Genomic DNA, 15,375 nt, shown 5'->3' with positions numbered 1-15,375 from the left:
GCTACCTATTTGTAGACAATCTTTATTATAATCTGTTCAGTCATTTATTTAAGCTACCTATTTGTAGGTGGTTATTAACTTCTTAAAATTAAATAAATGTATTTAATATTTAGTGAAAAAAATCCTATTTTGTAACAATTGATGTATTTTTAAACCTTAGCAACAAAACTAGAAAAGGTAAATAATTTGCATTGCTTGTGTTCAAGAGCTAACAAATTATATTTAACCTAACAGGCTCTTGATTTTTAGATTACAGCTTTCATACTGTATTTAAATACATAGATTCAAACATAGCTGACATATTCTACATCTATGCATGGCTTATTTGAAAAATTGAAGCAGTTGCTTAACTGGATGATTATCAAATGGTCAACACAGATTGATAGGCTTGAGTGCAGTAGACAGTGAGTATGCAGATGGTGGTGTCTGTACTGTTTGACATGAGATGGCTGAGTCTTTAAAATGATTTCAGTGGAATGGCTTTGGTGTTGTTGCAGTAAAGGGCATCCATTCAACCTCAGGTGCTGTGCAGATGGCAAAACCAAGCTAATATAGAAAAATGAGAAACAAGTGACTATTTAATGTACAGGAATGCATGATCTGCATTCCAAATAAATGACAGTATTACATGCAGGAAACCTAGCCAGATGGCTGTACATTAAAACACATGACTCCTTGAGAGAATTAAGTACAGGCAATTTGCTTGGATTTTCTGCAGACCTGCTGCATATTATATTAGGGTAGGGAGAACAAGAGATTAAGTACTTTATTTATTGAAAGTGTTTAGGTGAAATTGGCAGTTATTTAAGCATAATCTGATCTCCATAAGTATTTAAATGGTCTCTTTGTGGGAAAAAAAAAAAGTAGGGAGGGTAGTTGGCTTTAAAAATAGAAGTATATAAAGAGTAAGATTGGTTAGTAAACCTGTAGAAAATTCAACTGTCTTTTGGACCACAGTTTTGTAAAGTTTTCCTCTAGACAAAAGCTTAAAAATTTTTTGACCAGTATTATAAAAGTATTTCTTTTTCTATGTAGATTTTAATGAGTCCAAATTCTAGTGACATATGGGAATTTTAAAGTAGGAAGAGTTAATGTGTTGAGTGCTGTGTGAAATAGGACCATTTTCACTAGTAAAACATTACATTTTTGTTTTTCAGCTTAAAGAAAGTGGTTATTGTACAGGTCATGAACCAGATTCTCTGGAATTCAGCACTGTGGGAGGATGGGTATCTACTCGGGCATCAGGCATGAAGAAGAATATCTATGGCAATATCGAAGACCTGGTAAATTTTTTCTAGTTATTGTCTAATAATTGATTAGTATATAGAGATTATTATACAGTGATTAAAGCCTTTAAAAAATTGAGTAGAATGGTAAAGTCCCCCCAGAAGTATATCCCTTTTGATTATAGTAATGTTAGCTAAGTATAATAGAAGCAGTAAAAGACACAACTGTGATCATTACTTAAGGGTGCTCCTTTTCAAACGACTAATGAACTTTATAGATGTTTCATAATATCTGACTTATAAAAGATATAAATATTATTTATAAGCCTCATGGAGCCTCAACCTTCAACTCCACCAAGATTTTAGTCAGTTTATTTAGGTGATCTTGTCATTGCTACATCTTTTGCCTTAGGAGATTTTAAATTTATTTTGCTGGAAAAAAAATTTCTATATAGAATTAAAGAGCCCAAATGAAAATGTTCTAGTAAGCAGTAGTATAATATCTAATGTTTTATGTGCACACTATTTTGCTTTAGCTGATCCAGTGCCAGTGCTCTGGGAGTTATTGTGATATTAGTGTAACTATGGGCATTCTGGTTAGGAATTAGGTATCATTTGTTCCATTTGTAGCTTTTTCAGTGATTAGTTGTATGACTTTGTGCTAATTGGTTCACCTTTCTAAATTTCAGTTTCCTCCTATGTAAAATAATGATAATCGCTGCATAGAATTATTATAAGAAGTGAAGAACATAAAATGAAAACTCTTAGCAGAGTCCCTGGTGTGTAGTATGTGCTTCATAAATGTTAGTTCCCTTATTATCAATATTTTGATAACAATTCAAAATAACTTTTTATTAGACCATTAAAGTCGATGTTCCTAACATTATTTTTAGAGCTATTTAGCTTTGCTTTTCAAATCTAACGTTCCAACATTTTCATCAGTATCTTTGTTGCTAGAAATATCAAATCTTTAATGAAAATTTTGGTTCTTTATAGTTAACACCCAGCAATTTAAGACTTTAAGTGTTTATGTTATTAATACTTTTTAAATGTTTATATTATCTTGGATAAAGATGTTTATACATTTTTAAGTCTTTGAATCCTTACAGCCAAATTGCTCTTATAAGAATTTTATGCCAATTGGCTTTCCCACTAGCACTATGAGAATCTTTATTTTATTGGACTCCATATTTTGTCTTTTAATTTTTTATTTATTTAATTGCTAGTGAATGTAAACTTTTAAATGATCTCATTGGCAATTTTTATTTCTTATTTTGTAAATTTCTTATTGATGTCCTCTGCTTATTTTCTTTAACAGTGCATAAACTGTTTTTATTCATTTGTCCAAAATCCATTCTAAAAATGTATTAGATTTTTACCTAATCATTGCTGATTCAGATCTTAGGAACTGTTTTCTCAATATACTTACTTTCTCACCTGTGTGAGGCATATCTCACAGATACATCAAACACATGTCTCTCTCCCTCTCTTTAACTCATTCGCTGGATCTCCCTCTTCATTCTAGTTTTGACTTGATCATAATTAATACTTTGTTTTTTTTCACTCTTTCCTACTAAATGGGCAGATTAGGTAAGTTGAAGGAAGAGATAAGGCAAGAAGAATTTTTTCTTAGAATTCTAAGCATCTAGAACAGTGCTTGACATGAATAATACTTTTTCATAATATTGTTAAATAAATGAAAGAATGAACCTATTAAAATATGATCATTGTTTATTTTATCCATCCTTCAGTTTTTTGCCGCATGAATAATCCTAGACTAAATTTGGTTTAAAGAAATGTGCTTTTCAGTTCTTAAGATGATGAATATACCTAAACCAATAAGAATCATAGCTGATTTGTTCCTCTTTGAAAGTTTATAAAATTTACTTTTAGTCTAAGAATTACTAAAAGATATTAGAATTCCGAAGGGCATCACCATTTATCACTTACCCCAGTATTTAAAAAGTAGTGTTTTATATAAATATATATGGATATGTGTGTACACACACACACACACACAACATTTACTAACAAATGTGTAGAATTTATATCGTGCATTGTATTAAACAGGTGGTTCATATAAAAATGGTAACACCTAGAGGTATAATAGAAAAAAGCTGTCAAGGACCTCGTATGTCAACAGGCCCTGATATTCATCACTTCATCATGGGATCTGAAGGTAAATATAACTGCAAATTTATTATGAAAAAATACAGGTTAGTGACTCAGTTTTGTGAAAATCTATGATGTTGTGGTATCAGATCTTTGAAAGAAAGACACATTTTATATATTTAAGGAATGGTGATTTTTAAAAAGTTTTATTACTTTAATTTAGTACTTCATTAAGTTTTTATTATAGGAACATCTTATTAAACTTCCTCTTACATTTTGCTTTTTTATAGTTTTAGAGACAGCTTGGTCTTTTTGGTTTTATTTGATTTTTCTTTTAGAGTTTTTAATCAATAATATTAAGAAAAGTACTTGTTAGGGTTTAAAATGGTTTGCTTTAGCATATTATAATATCCTTTTAATCTTGTCTGAATAATAGGGAGAAAGGACTGATAAAGTATTGTTTTTTTGGTCTTGTCTTTCTACAATTATGTCTTTAGTTATTGCTATTTGATTATTTTAAGAAGTAGAATTTAAGATTCTGTTATTCACATATCTTTTAAAACTTATGTTGGTCTTTTATTTTTTTATAACTTAAGTAATATCCTTTACTTGGCTACTTGAAGTGTAGTTCTCTATTTTATCCAACACATTTAATTCCTATACCAACCTGGAAAAAAACTAACCTTCTAACCAACTAACTGTTATGTAAACACTATAAATTGTATGGTTAAGATGATCATGGGTTTATTTTTTAATTCATAGAATGGTAGAAAGGATTACTCCTTAAATTCAAAGAAATAAGATAAAACAAGTGTTTCTGAATTAGCAGAGGAATTTGTTACTAACCTCAGAAGGTGGTACAAACTGAAGAAAATATTTTGGAAACATTTAGCTGTATGCATAGATAAAAAAACAGCCATATAATAAACTAGGATGTTGGGGCATAAATTCTAATCTTTGACACTAACATCAAGGAGGGAAAAAGTAACAAACTATGTCTCTTAGAAGTCAACTACTGAGTTGATAACCAGTGGGATAGCTTAGTGACAAACCTTTGTCAAGATAATCACCCCATTATACTCTCTTCCTTTTCTGATCAGTATACTCTTCTATGGAAAAACAGAAAAGTTTTAATGAGAAAAATATAAAATGTTAAGTTCCTTCAAATAATATAGTTCTCTAATAAATATTCTGGAACTTCTTGTACTGTTACATCATCTAAAAGTTAAATAAAAGAATATAACTTTTTTGCTATCACATATCAGGTTAACAATTAGATATTAAAGCTGATAATTATTAATTATACTATAGATTTATATGTTGTTGGAGTCAACTCTATAAATATAAAATATCTTTTCAAGTAACATCAACACTTGAAAACTATATGATTTTATTAACCAATGTCAGCCCAATAAATTTAATTTTAAAAAGTAACCACATCAAACATTTTTTTTATCTCATCAATTAGTATTTGGAAAATTCTCTTTGCTAGGTACTGTGCTGGCACACTCAGGACACAGGTAATAATAGACCATTATAATACAGTATGATAAATTCTCTGATAGAAATAAACACAGGAAAAAATATAGACAAAGGTCACATTAACGAGTACTTAAGACGTCTTCACAGAGAGGCCATGCCTGAAGTGGTCCATGAAGGTTGATAAAAAGAAAATAATTCCTGACAGAGTTGAGGGAATAAGGTGGGGAGGGAGTTGTTCTGCAGAGAGAACTGCACGTGGGCAGGCTTAGAAGTGAGAAAGAGCCAGTTGTTTAATATAATGGGAACATAAGATTTAATTGTAGGGTGAAGTGGGCAGCAGGTCTAGGGGCAGAATGGCAATGGTTATAGGGCGGTTGGAGAGATAATATGGTCTTTTATGCCTTTTTAAATAGTTTGAATGTTATCTAAAAGACTAGACTACCTTCCTCAATAGTAAATTAGTGAATAAATTTTAGGAAGGCAAAGTCATTATAATGATAAAGTAAACAAAGAAATATGATTTATAAAATATATATTCTAGGATAGATTACTGTATTTAAATGAGCTCTTATTATAAATACACATGCAGAATGCCATAATTTAAGAGCATGAACCATGAAATCTGTCAGATCTGGATTTCAGTCCTGGTTTCACCACTTAAATTTCTGTGACTTTGTGAAAATTAGGTAATTTTCTATGCCCAATGTCCTCAGCTATAAAATGTGAATAATAAAAGTATCCATCTTTATAAGCTTTTTGTGAGGATTATTTGAGATTCTGCTAAGCAGTTTATAAGCATTTAGTAAGTGCTCAGCAAATATTAAATTTATCACTATTGTGACTATTTATTATTTTGGCATTAATGATCTTTATAAGTGTATTTGTGATTTTCTAATCCCTATTTCTGTATGTATGTGGATATAGAGTCATCTTAATATAAGCCGGAGGACGGCATGTTCAGAAAAGTAATTTCTGTAAAATCATATTCTTTTATAAAATATTTTATCTTCTATTTTGAACTATCTAAATAACCTTCTCTGCCTTAAATGAGAACCATAAACTTTTCCTTGAGCTTTAAAAATATTTTGCTATAATTAAATCATTTGAGGACAATTTCGAATGCATCATCATTAAAAAGCCTATTTTCCCTACTAGGTTCCACATGTGACTAACCACATTAAGTTTAATGTTTTTGTCTTTTTGTTTTATGACTTTTTCATAATAATTTTTTTCAACAAGCAGCTTCTCATTTTAAGTGCTATAACATGATCAGCATAATAAAATTATAATAAATATTCAAATCATTTGAAATGCTTTGCATTCTTTTCCTATGTGTGGAATTTACTAGTAACTTATAATGATTCGTTCTTATTAGAAAATTGGTTAAAAGTACATTTCTTAATCCATGATCCACCCTTTAGCCTTTGCTCTAGAATGAAAAAGTGAAATGCTTGCTATCAGGTCTTTTGTGTGGTTTTACTAATCATCTTTGGTTAAATAAATCTCATCCTTTACTAGATTCCTCAGGAAAGGCACGTTTGTATATCCCATGAGTTCTGAAATGTTCTAAACTGGGTGTTTTTGTGACCCGATACTTGCAGGACAGCTTGAGTGGATATAGTATCCTTGGGTCACACTTTACTTCCTTGTGTTTTGAAAATGCTGCTCCACTGTTGGTTTGATTTTATATGTTGTTTTAAAGAAATCCGATGCCTCTCTCCTGCCTTTGTAGTTTGTTTCCTCCTTTGCCTAGAGGCCTAGAGGAATTTTTTTTCTTTATTGTTAAAGTTTATTGCTTTTACATCTCAGAGTTTATTGTATACTGGGTCATTTTGCTCTGGTACCCAGTGGACCATGTATATTCAGATTTTCTTTTATTTGTGGATTTTTTGAGGGATTGTAGTATTAAATATTAGGGATTTTTTTCCCTCATTGTTTTAATTTTTCTTCTTCAGAGACATCAAATATGTGTGTGTGTGTGTGTGTGTGTGTGTATACATATACATATATATATGATTTCCTTTACTTGTTTTCCATTTCAACCACTATTTCTCTGACTTTTTCTCTCTCTTTTTTTTTTTTCATTTTTATTCTTTTGGTTATTTTCCTGCATTTCTTCAGTGTCCTTTATTTAAAGTTTTCATTTGACTCTATTCTCTGTTCTCCTTTGGATACCATATAACTTAGCCTTCTTTTTTTATATATACATATGTTTTTGATGTTGTTGCTGCTGCTGCTGCTGCCGTTCTATTTCTTACCTTAGTTTAGTCATCTCTTATTTCATTTTTTTCTTGTTTTTTGTCCATTTGTGTTTTTAGTGTTTATATTTCTGATTCAGGCATTTTTTCGTATCTCCAAATACTTGTTTTACAATATTTAATTCAGCGTGAAATGCATTACAGTTTTCTTTAGGATCATGGTTGGGGATTACTTTTCTCTTACAGAAAAGTTTTTATATTTTCTGACTTTTTGCAGTAGTTTTTTATGGATTTGGTCTGTTTTTTTTCTGTTCCTGTTTATTACTTGGAAAGGGTTCCTAGTTTGAGAGTGTTCTTTGTTTTTGTCTGTGCAAATGCCAAGTCCTCCGCTACTCTCTACTTTTTCTTATGGAATCTTTTAAGCCTCTCCTTACTCACTTTCTGCCCTTACAAGCCTACAGCAGATGAAGGGCTATAGAAGGTCTATTGGAATTTTTTCTTCTTATCTCTACTTACATGTAATTTGAAGATCATAGTGTTTTTTGTCTCCTAGTAATACCGAAAGTATAGGTCCTGTGTGATTTTGTTTTCTGTATTGATTTTTATGGCTTTTTGGGGGGAATAGTAGAAGGAGAAGAAAAATTCAGAATCAAATGACCGCCATTCTTCTCAGTCCTGAAGGCACCTGAAAGTATATTTTTAAATTATGAAATATTTCAAGCAAATACTTGCACTTTGAATAGCAATTGAAGCTTTTAATTTTCTTGAGAGCAAACATTATATATGAAAATTATAAAACAGAAAATTTTTAAGTTTATTATGACAAATTTTTATTAAAACAGAAAGTGAATGACATATATTAGCCTTTATGATGGCACATTGCCATGGATTTACTTGTAAAAAATTACCTGAAGTGGATATAAAATATGGGTATAATGTGCATATAATGAAATGATAAGTAATCTAAGTTTTATATCACTCCACGAACATAATATACTCAGGAAAAAAGAATCGATAAATATAATAAAACCCAACACAAATGAGCCTTTGATGAAGTGAATTTAGATGTATCCATTTGTAATTGGCTTAATTTGAATATAAGTCCTAATGGAAGCTGCCATCTGTCAATCTGCATTTGGGACCTGGATGAATTTTGCTTTCACAATGGCACCTCCCTACAGAACTCATAGCTGGATAGTTGCACAACCTTGCTTTGGTCATTTCATTAACCTTGCAATAATGCAAAATATCATTTTACTAATTTTTTTTTTTAACCTCACTTATAGTATTATGCTGAGTTTACTACTTTAAAGTGCCTACTGTACAAATGAGGCAATATGGGTATACAGGAATTTAAGGCATGGTCACTTCTTACCAGTACCTTAGAATTCTTGTATAGTATTAGAATTTTAAAGGAAGTTTGCTAATGTAAAGGGGTGTGTGTGTGTGTGTGTGTGTGTGTGTGTGTGTGTGTGTGTGTACATATATATTAAAATTAACATTTTGTATAAGTTATTACATGTACAAAATTAAAATATAATGTACTATGTGATATTTAACCAGGGCCTCATTGTTTGTCATTTAAATGGTTTCTAATTTTTCTTTAGATTAAATTTAGATTGGATTATATTATATGCTGTAATTCAAAAACATATTTTCTCATGGCTTTATTTTCAGATGCAAAGAAACATTTCATAAAAAGTTGAGAGCTTGGAGTTTTTTGAAAGATAGTTTTCCTGTCTAAAATCAAAGCTCATACTGACCTATACTGGACTAGAATCTTGAGGGCAAGAGAGCTTTCTGATGTGACCCCCAAAAATGTTATATTTACCCTCATGCTTACATTTCCAGTTCTCTTTATTTCATACATTCAGTTTTGTTTTCTGAGGCACTTATTCTTTCTGACTTTTAGGAAGTCCAGCTATATGATCACCTAATCTAATAGTTCACAAGGATAATTTTTATAAATTTTAAGTAGTTTTAGCTACTAATCAGCTATTTAAGATGTTAACTCTGAAGTTTTCTTTGTAATTAATTCTGAGAATTAAATAATTTATATTGGTTATTCCTTTGGGGGGGGCAGCTTTATTGAGATATATAGTTCACATGCCATAAAATTCACTTAAAGTGTATCTCTTAGAAGTGATAATTCCCGAGGTTAGTGTTCGAGATTTTTTTCTGAGGCTAGGCAGGGTCCTCCTCACTGTTTCTTTTTCTCCCAGTTTTATTGAGAAATAATTGACATGCATCACTGTATAAAGTGTACAGCATGATGGTTTGATTTACATATATTGTGAAATGATTACCACAGACAGGTTTAGTCAACATCCAACATCTCATATAGATAAAATAAAAAGAAAAAAAATTTCTTCTTGTGATGAGAACTCTTAGGATTTCTTCTCTTAACTTTCCTATATGTCACACAGCAGTGTTAGGTATAGTCATCATGTTGTACATTACATTCCTAGTACTTATTTATCTTAACTGGAAGTTTGTACCTTTTGACCACCTTCCTCAAATTCCTCCTCTCCCCACGCCCCGCTCTGGTAACCACAGTCTGATTTCTTTTTCTGTGTTTGGTGTATTTTATTGTTTTTGTTTTATTAGATTCCACATATCAGTGAGATCATACAGTATTTGTCTTTATCTGACTTATTTCACTTAGCAGAATGCCTTCCAAGTCTATACAAGTTGTCACAAATAATAGAATTTCCTCAATTTTTATGGCTGAATAATATTCCATTGTGTGTATGTACATATGTGTGTGTATATGTATGTACATACACATATATGTACCCCAACTTATTTATTCATCCAACAATGGACAATGAGATTTTTATGTATTTTGAAAATTAATCCCTTATCAGATACTTGGTTTGCAAATATTTTTTCCCATTCCATAGATTGTCTTTTCACGTTTTTGATGGTGTCGCTTGCTGTGCAAAAGCTTTTTAGTTTGATGTAGCCCCACTTGTTTTGATTTTGTTGCTTGTATTAAGGTCTGATTTCCAAAATACCGTTACCAAGATTCATGTAAAGGAGACTTTTCCTATATTTTTTTCTAAGAGTTTCATGGTTTCAGGTCTTACATTTAAATCTTTAATTCATTTTGAGTTAATTTTTGTGAATGATATGTGGCGGGGTCAAGTTTCATTCTTTTAAGATGAAAACCATTTATTAAAGAGACTGTTCTTCATTGGGTGTTCTGGGTTCCTTTGTCAAATATTAGTTTACTGTATTGATGTGGGATTATTTCTGGGCTCTCGATTCTATTCCACTGGCCTGCTTGTCTGTTGTAATGCCAGTACCAGACTGTAGCTTTATAGTACTGCTTGAAATCAGGAAGTGTGATACCTCTGGCTGAGGATTTCTTTGGCTATTCAGAGTCTTTTGTGGTTCCCATCACCACATATTTTAGGAGTGTTTTTTCTGTTTCTGTGAAAAATGCCATTGGAATCTTGATAAGGGCTGCATTGAATCTATAGATAGCTTTTGCTAGTATTAACATTTTAACAATATTAGTTCTTCCAACCCATGAACATAGGATTTGTGTCTTATTGTATTTGTGCCTTTGACTTCTTTCATCAACGGTTTGTCATTTTCAGAGCAGAGAACTTTGACCTCCTTGGTTAAATTTATTCCTAAGTATTTTGTTTTTGATGTTTTTATAAATGGGATCAATTTCTTTTTCAGAAAATTTATTTTTAAGGTATAAAAATGCTACTGATTTTTGTATGTTAATTTTGTATCTTGTAACTTTACTAAATTCATTGATTAATTCTAACAGTTTCTTTAGTTGTCGAGTCTTTAGGATTTTCTGTATATAACTATGTCATCTGCAAATAGAGACAGTTTTACTTCTTCCTTTCTAATTTTGATGCCTTTTTGTTTCCTCTCCTGATTGCTCTAGTTAGGACTTCCAGTATCCCCACTGTTTCTACCCAGGCAAACTAGCTGGTCTACAGTTTTGCCTACGTCACTAATAAATTTATCTATGTCCTCTCAATTGCTTTTTACCACATTCTCTGCTATTTTAGAAAGTGTTCTTAGGCTTGAACATCTCCATGCTCTATTGCAAATAAAATACTTTCTTTTGGGAAAGGATTAGGAGCTGTTTTATAGCTTATTTCTCCCCTCAGACAAAATCTTTGAGCCATGGCTCTGGAGGTAGGGGTGGGGACAATGGCATGCTCCTAAAGCAGGAGTTGAGTGCTGGGGGAAGGAGAAGGAAAGTAGGTCTTTTTCGGTTTGTTTCTCCTGGCAAAATACCAGCTCTTTACAAACCAGGATAAGAGCAATTATGACCCTAGGATTAGTGTACTACTCAAAGTAGAGACTCTGTCCCACCAGTTAAGGCTGGGTGCCCCTGCACCTCTTGGCTGGGGAGAGGAGGGAATTAGCCTCAATTAAAGGTAGCTGAGGGTCAGATGTTACATGGATAAAATCAAAGGTTTTTCTGAAATTAAGAAAATCTTCATGTATACATCCAAGAGAAAAGAGAGCACATGTCTACACAAAACTTGTACACATATATTTATAGTAGCAGTCATAGCAGCCAAAAAGTGGAAACCTGTGGATCTTTCAGCCTTACTCTCTGACCTCTGGGGAGGGGAGAGAGGCTGAATGTTGAATTAATCACCAGTGGCCAGTGGTATAATCGATCATGCTTATGTAATGCAACTTCCTTTAAAATCCCTAAAGTATGAGTTTTAGAGAGCTTCCCAGTTGGTGAACACATGGAGGTGATGGGAGGGTGTTGTCTCTGGAGAGAGCATGGAAACTGCACACCTTCTCCCATACTTTGTCCTATGCATCTCTTCTATCTGGCTGTTCCAGAATTGTATTCTTTATAATAAGCTGGTAATCTAGTGAAAAAGAAAAAGTAGAACCCCAAATGTCCATCAACTGATGAATGGATAAACAAAAATGAGTTATACCATATGATAGAATAATATTGTAGCAATTAAAGAAGAATGAAGTACTTAATACAGGCTATAACATGAACAAACCTTGGGAACATTTTCTAAGTGAAAGAAGCCAGTCAGAAAAGACCATATATTTTGAGATTCTATTTATATGCAGTGTCCAGAAAAGGCAGATTTATAGAGACAGAAAATAGATTGGTGGTTGTTTAGGGCTGAGGTGGGGGGGCTGGGTGGGGAACGACTGTTCTGTGGATACAGGATTTCTTTTTGTGTATGATGAAAAGTTCTAAACTTAAATTGTAGTGATAGTTGCATATATCTGTGAACACACTAAAATCTACTGAGTTTAATACTTTAAATGAATAAATTTTATGGTCCGTGAATTATATCTCAACAAAGATGCTAAAAAAAAAAGAAAGTCTAGTTGCTTTTGTTATCTTTAAAAATGTATAAGTTATATCTGTTTTTTATTCAGATATTAATTGGGCCAAACTTATAGAGTTTTTGTGATTTTACAAGTCGTAATAGGGTCATATTTGATTTCTTAGTAGGAAATCATTTGTATATATGATGAATGTATTGCGATCTGATATAATTTACTTTTTATGGACTCCATAGTTTTTAATCTGGTTATTATATATTGACATTATATTTTAGGTATATTATAAATTTATTGAAAGCTTAGATTTTATGTGATACTTTTTTTTTCTAGTTTTGTAATTAAGTTCTAAAATTTCAAAGATTGCCCTCTGTTTTTTTAATGATTCTCAGAAAGTTTTTACTACTAATAATAATTTCTACCGTTTGTACATCAGAAACCACTGATTTGAAAAGGTTGGCTCGTAAATACAATTTTTAACCATGTCTCTTTAAAATTTTAGCATAGATATTTAGATCACATAGTTATATTTAACTTGTTTTTTTCCCTCTCCAATTTGTCCCCCACTACTCAATGTAATAAAGAAAAAATCTTTGTTTCATTGGTAGTCCTCTTGTGCTATATATTTGTGATAACTTTTGTGTTTGAAATACCTGTTTACTTGTTTCTTACAAGGCCATCTCAGCATTGCATTTGTCATATATTTGTATGAATTCTTAGAGAAAAAAAGGCAAAGTGTAAATACTACCTCTAATCATTCTATCTTCTTAAGTTCTCATGGGAGGTTAGGTTCTTTTTGCCCCAAAAAATTGTTCTTACAGTAAAAATAGGCACACATATCAAAAGATTCTTTTGTCTAAATGCATATGGGATGTAAAAACCTGTTGTTTTTCAAATATTTATTTTTCTTTTAATAAGTTGTAATACATTTAAGACTATTTAAAAGTAACCTTCTTGGAGAAAGTTTACCTTAAAAATGTTTTAATAGATATATACATAACTAAGAAAAATATATTCTAAAAACTTTTTTTTAGGAATTATAAAATTTTCTTAGTAGTTTTTTTAGAAAAACTTGAGTAGTCATTGTTCTCACACAGAATAGATTAAATAGACTTAAATATGAATACTACAACAAATTGAATAAATAGAAAAGTAGATTTAAATGTGACTTAGAAAATGGCCTGTGATATATTGGATTATCCCCCTTCTTTTTCAGGAACTCTTGGTGTGATAACAGAAGCTACAATAAAAATCAGACCAGTCCCTGAATACCAAAAGTATGGCTCAGTAGCTTTCCCTAATTTTGAACAAGGAGTAGCCTGTTTAAGAGAAATTGCAAAACAGGTAAAAAGAAAAGAACCCATTCATATATATTTACATTTTTTAAATTCTGTATAATTGATTTTGCTATGTCACATGTAATCTTAATATTTAGTTATGCTATATTTGTGGTTTTTACCCAGTCCTATATGAAAAGGTAATGTAAAATCATCTCTTTAAGTGCAGTTGCTATTTCTTTCAGTAATTATACGCCTATATCTTGGTTTAAAGAGTGCTGTACAATTTTAAGCCAAGGTAAGATATATACTTGGGTTGATGACTTCCAATAACTGCCTTTTATTGAATATTGTTTTCTTAAGTTATTTTGGGGTAGGATATTTTGTGATTAATTAAAATAATCTTTAATTTTTCCTAAGACATTTACTGAAATTAAATGGCTGAATATCAGTGGCCCCCAAATTTAGACATTATGTATAGGAATCAAACTTTATCAGATTTTAGAATGTGCTGCTAGTAGGCCTAACTGTGTTCTATAATATTACCTAAGCTATAGCTTAAATTAAGTAGTATAATATAGAATAGCATAATATAATAGAGAACTCCCATTTTCCCCTCCCTACTTAAAAAAATATATTATCAAGGGTTTTTAAAAGACTAGATAATTCCAAATAATTTTATTTCTGTGCTTAGTTCTGTGTGGCAATTTTTTCATTTCTTTAAGCCTTTGGTTCATCGTTTGAACTACAGCAGTTTGTGAAAGATTCCTATTTCAACATTTACCAGCAGGAAGACAGTTAAGGGAATATACTTCATCCTCTTCTTGCTTTCTCTGAACTCCTGGAGTTCTTTAATACTTCCATCGGCTATACTGGACTAGAATCTTGAAGGCAAGGGAGCTTTCTGATGTGACCCAGAGCAGTGTGGAGGGAGGATTTGATAAGACAAAGGAATTATATCTGTCAAGTACTCCATATTCATTGTGGACTTTGCAAGTACTGAAATGGAATTGGTGAAGAGTTGTATCTTCCCACCATCTCAAGAGTACCACTATTAATGTTTTAAAAAATTTTTAAATAGGCAAAAAAAATGTTATATTTACCCACATACTTACATTTCCGGTTCTCTTTATTTCATACGCTCAGTTTTGTTCTGAGACACTTATTCTTTCTGACTTTTAGGAAGTCCAGCTATATGATCACCTAATCTAATAGTTCACAAGGATAATTCTTACAGATTTTAAGTAGTTTTAGCTACTTATCAGTTAGATTGCTTCTCATCAAAACTTAGCCATAGGCTTCTTAAATTTGATTGTCTTACTCTTGGGTACGGGGAGAGTTTAAAAAGAAGTGTAGTCTTGGAATGAACACTCTTGAACTTGTGGCAGGTTACTTTGATGGAGTTAAAGTAGATATGAATGTTAACAGTTGACATCCTTACATAAGAGCTTCTAATTCCCTAGAACTTCTATTTCCCTAGAATATTGTGTTGTGGTTAGGGAGCTAAATATATAGTATTATGCTATGTTTGCTAAAATAATGAGATGGCAGCAATATTTAAAAACAGAATGATTGAGTAAAAGAGGGATTAGGGATAAGTTTTAGGAGTGAATATCTGAGCACTGAGCAGTTCAAGTAGTTTTGATACTTGTTGGTAAAACTTTTCATCACGTAAAGGCCAAGGAAAGTAACTTCAAATTTAAGATACCTCAGATATTAAGAAGTAAAAGAACTACTTGCAGAGGATTATGGTATTAAGTTAATACTAAGAAAAAT

General features: G+C 31.5%; 1 protein-coding gene across 1 annotated transcript in view; it reads left to right on the top strand.

The window, feature by feature from the left end:
* The window catches only part of AGPS (alkylglycerone phosphate synthase), a 117,934-nt gene that overhangs the window by 53,414 nt on the left and 49,145 nt on the right, over positions 1-15,375 (top strand). The window contains exons 9-11 of the mRNA XM_011356888.2: positions 1,158-1,283; positions 3,297-3,405; positions 13,539-13,666. Coding sequence (XP_011355190.1) covers positions 1,158-1,283; positions 3,297-3,405; positions 13,539-13,666 — 363 coding nt within the window. The remainder of the gene's footprint in view (positions 1-1,157; positions 1,284-3,296; positions 3,406-13,538; positions 13,667-15,375) is intronic.

The sequence above is a fragment of the Pteropus vampyrus genome, unplaced genomic scaffold (genome assembly GCF_000151845.1).
Source record: "Pteropus vampyrus isolate Shadow unplaced genomic scaffold, Pvam_2.0 Scaffold2, whole genome shotgun sequence".
Lineage (NCBI taxonomy): Eukaryota > Metazoa > Chordata > Mammalia > Chiroptera > Pteropodidae > Pteropus > Pteropus vampyrus.
Note: the sequence above shows the minus strand (reverse complement) of the source record. Positions and strands in the feature narration are given on the sequence as shown.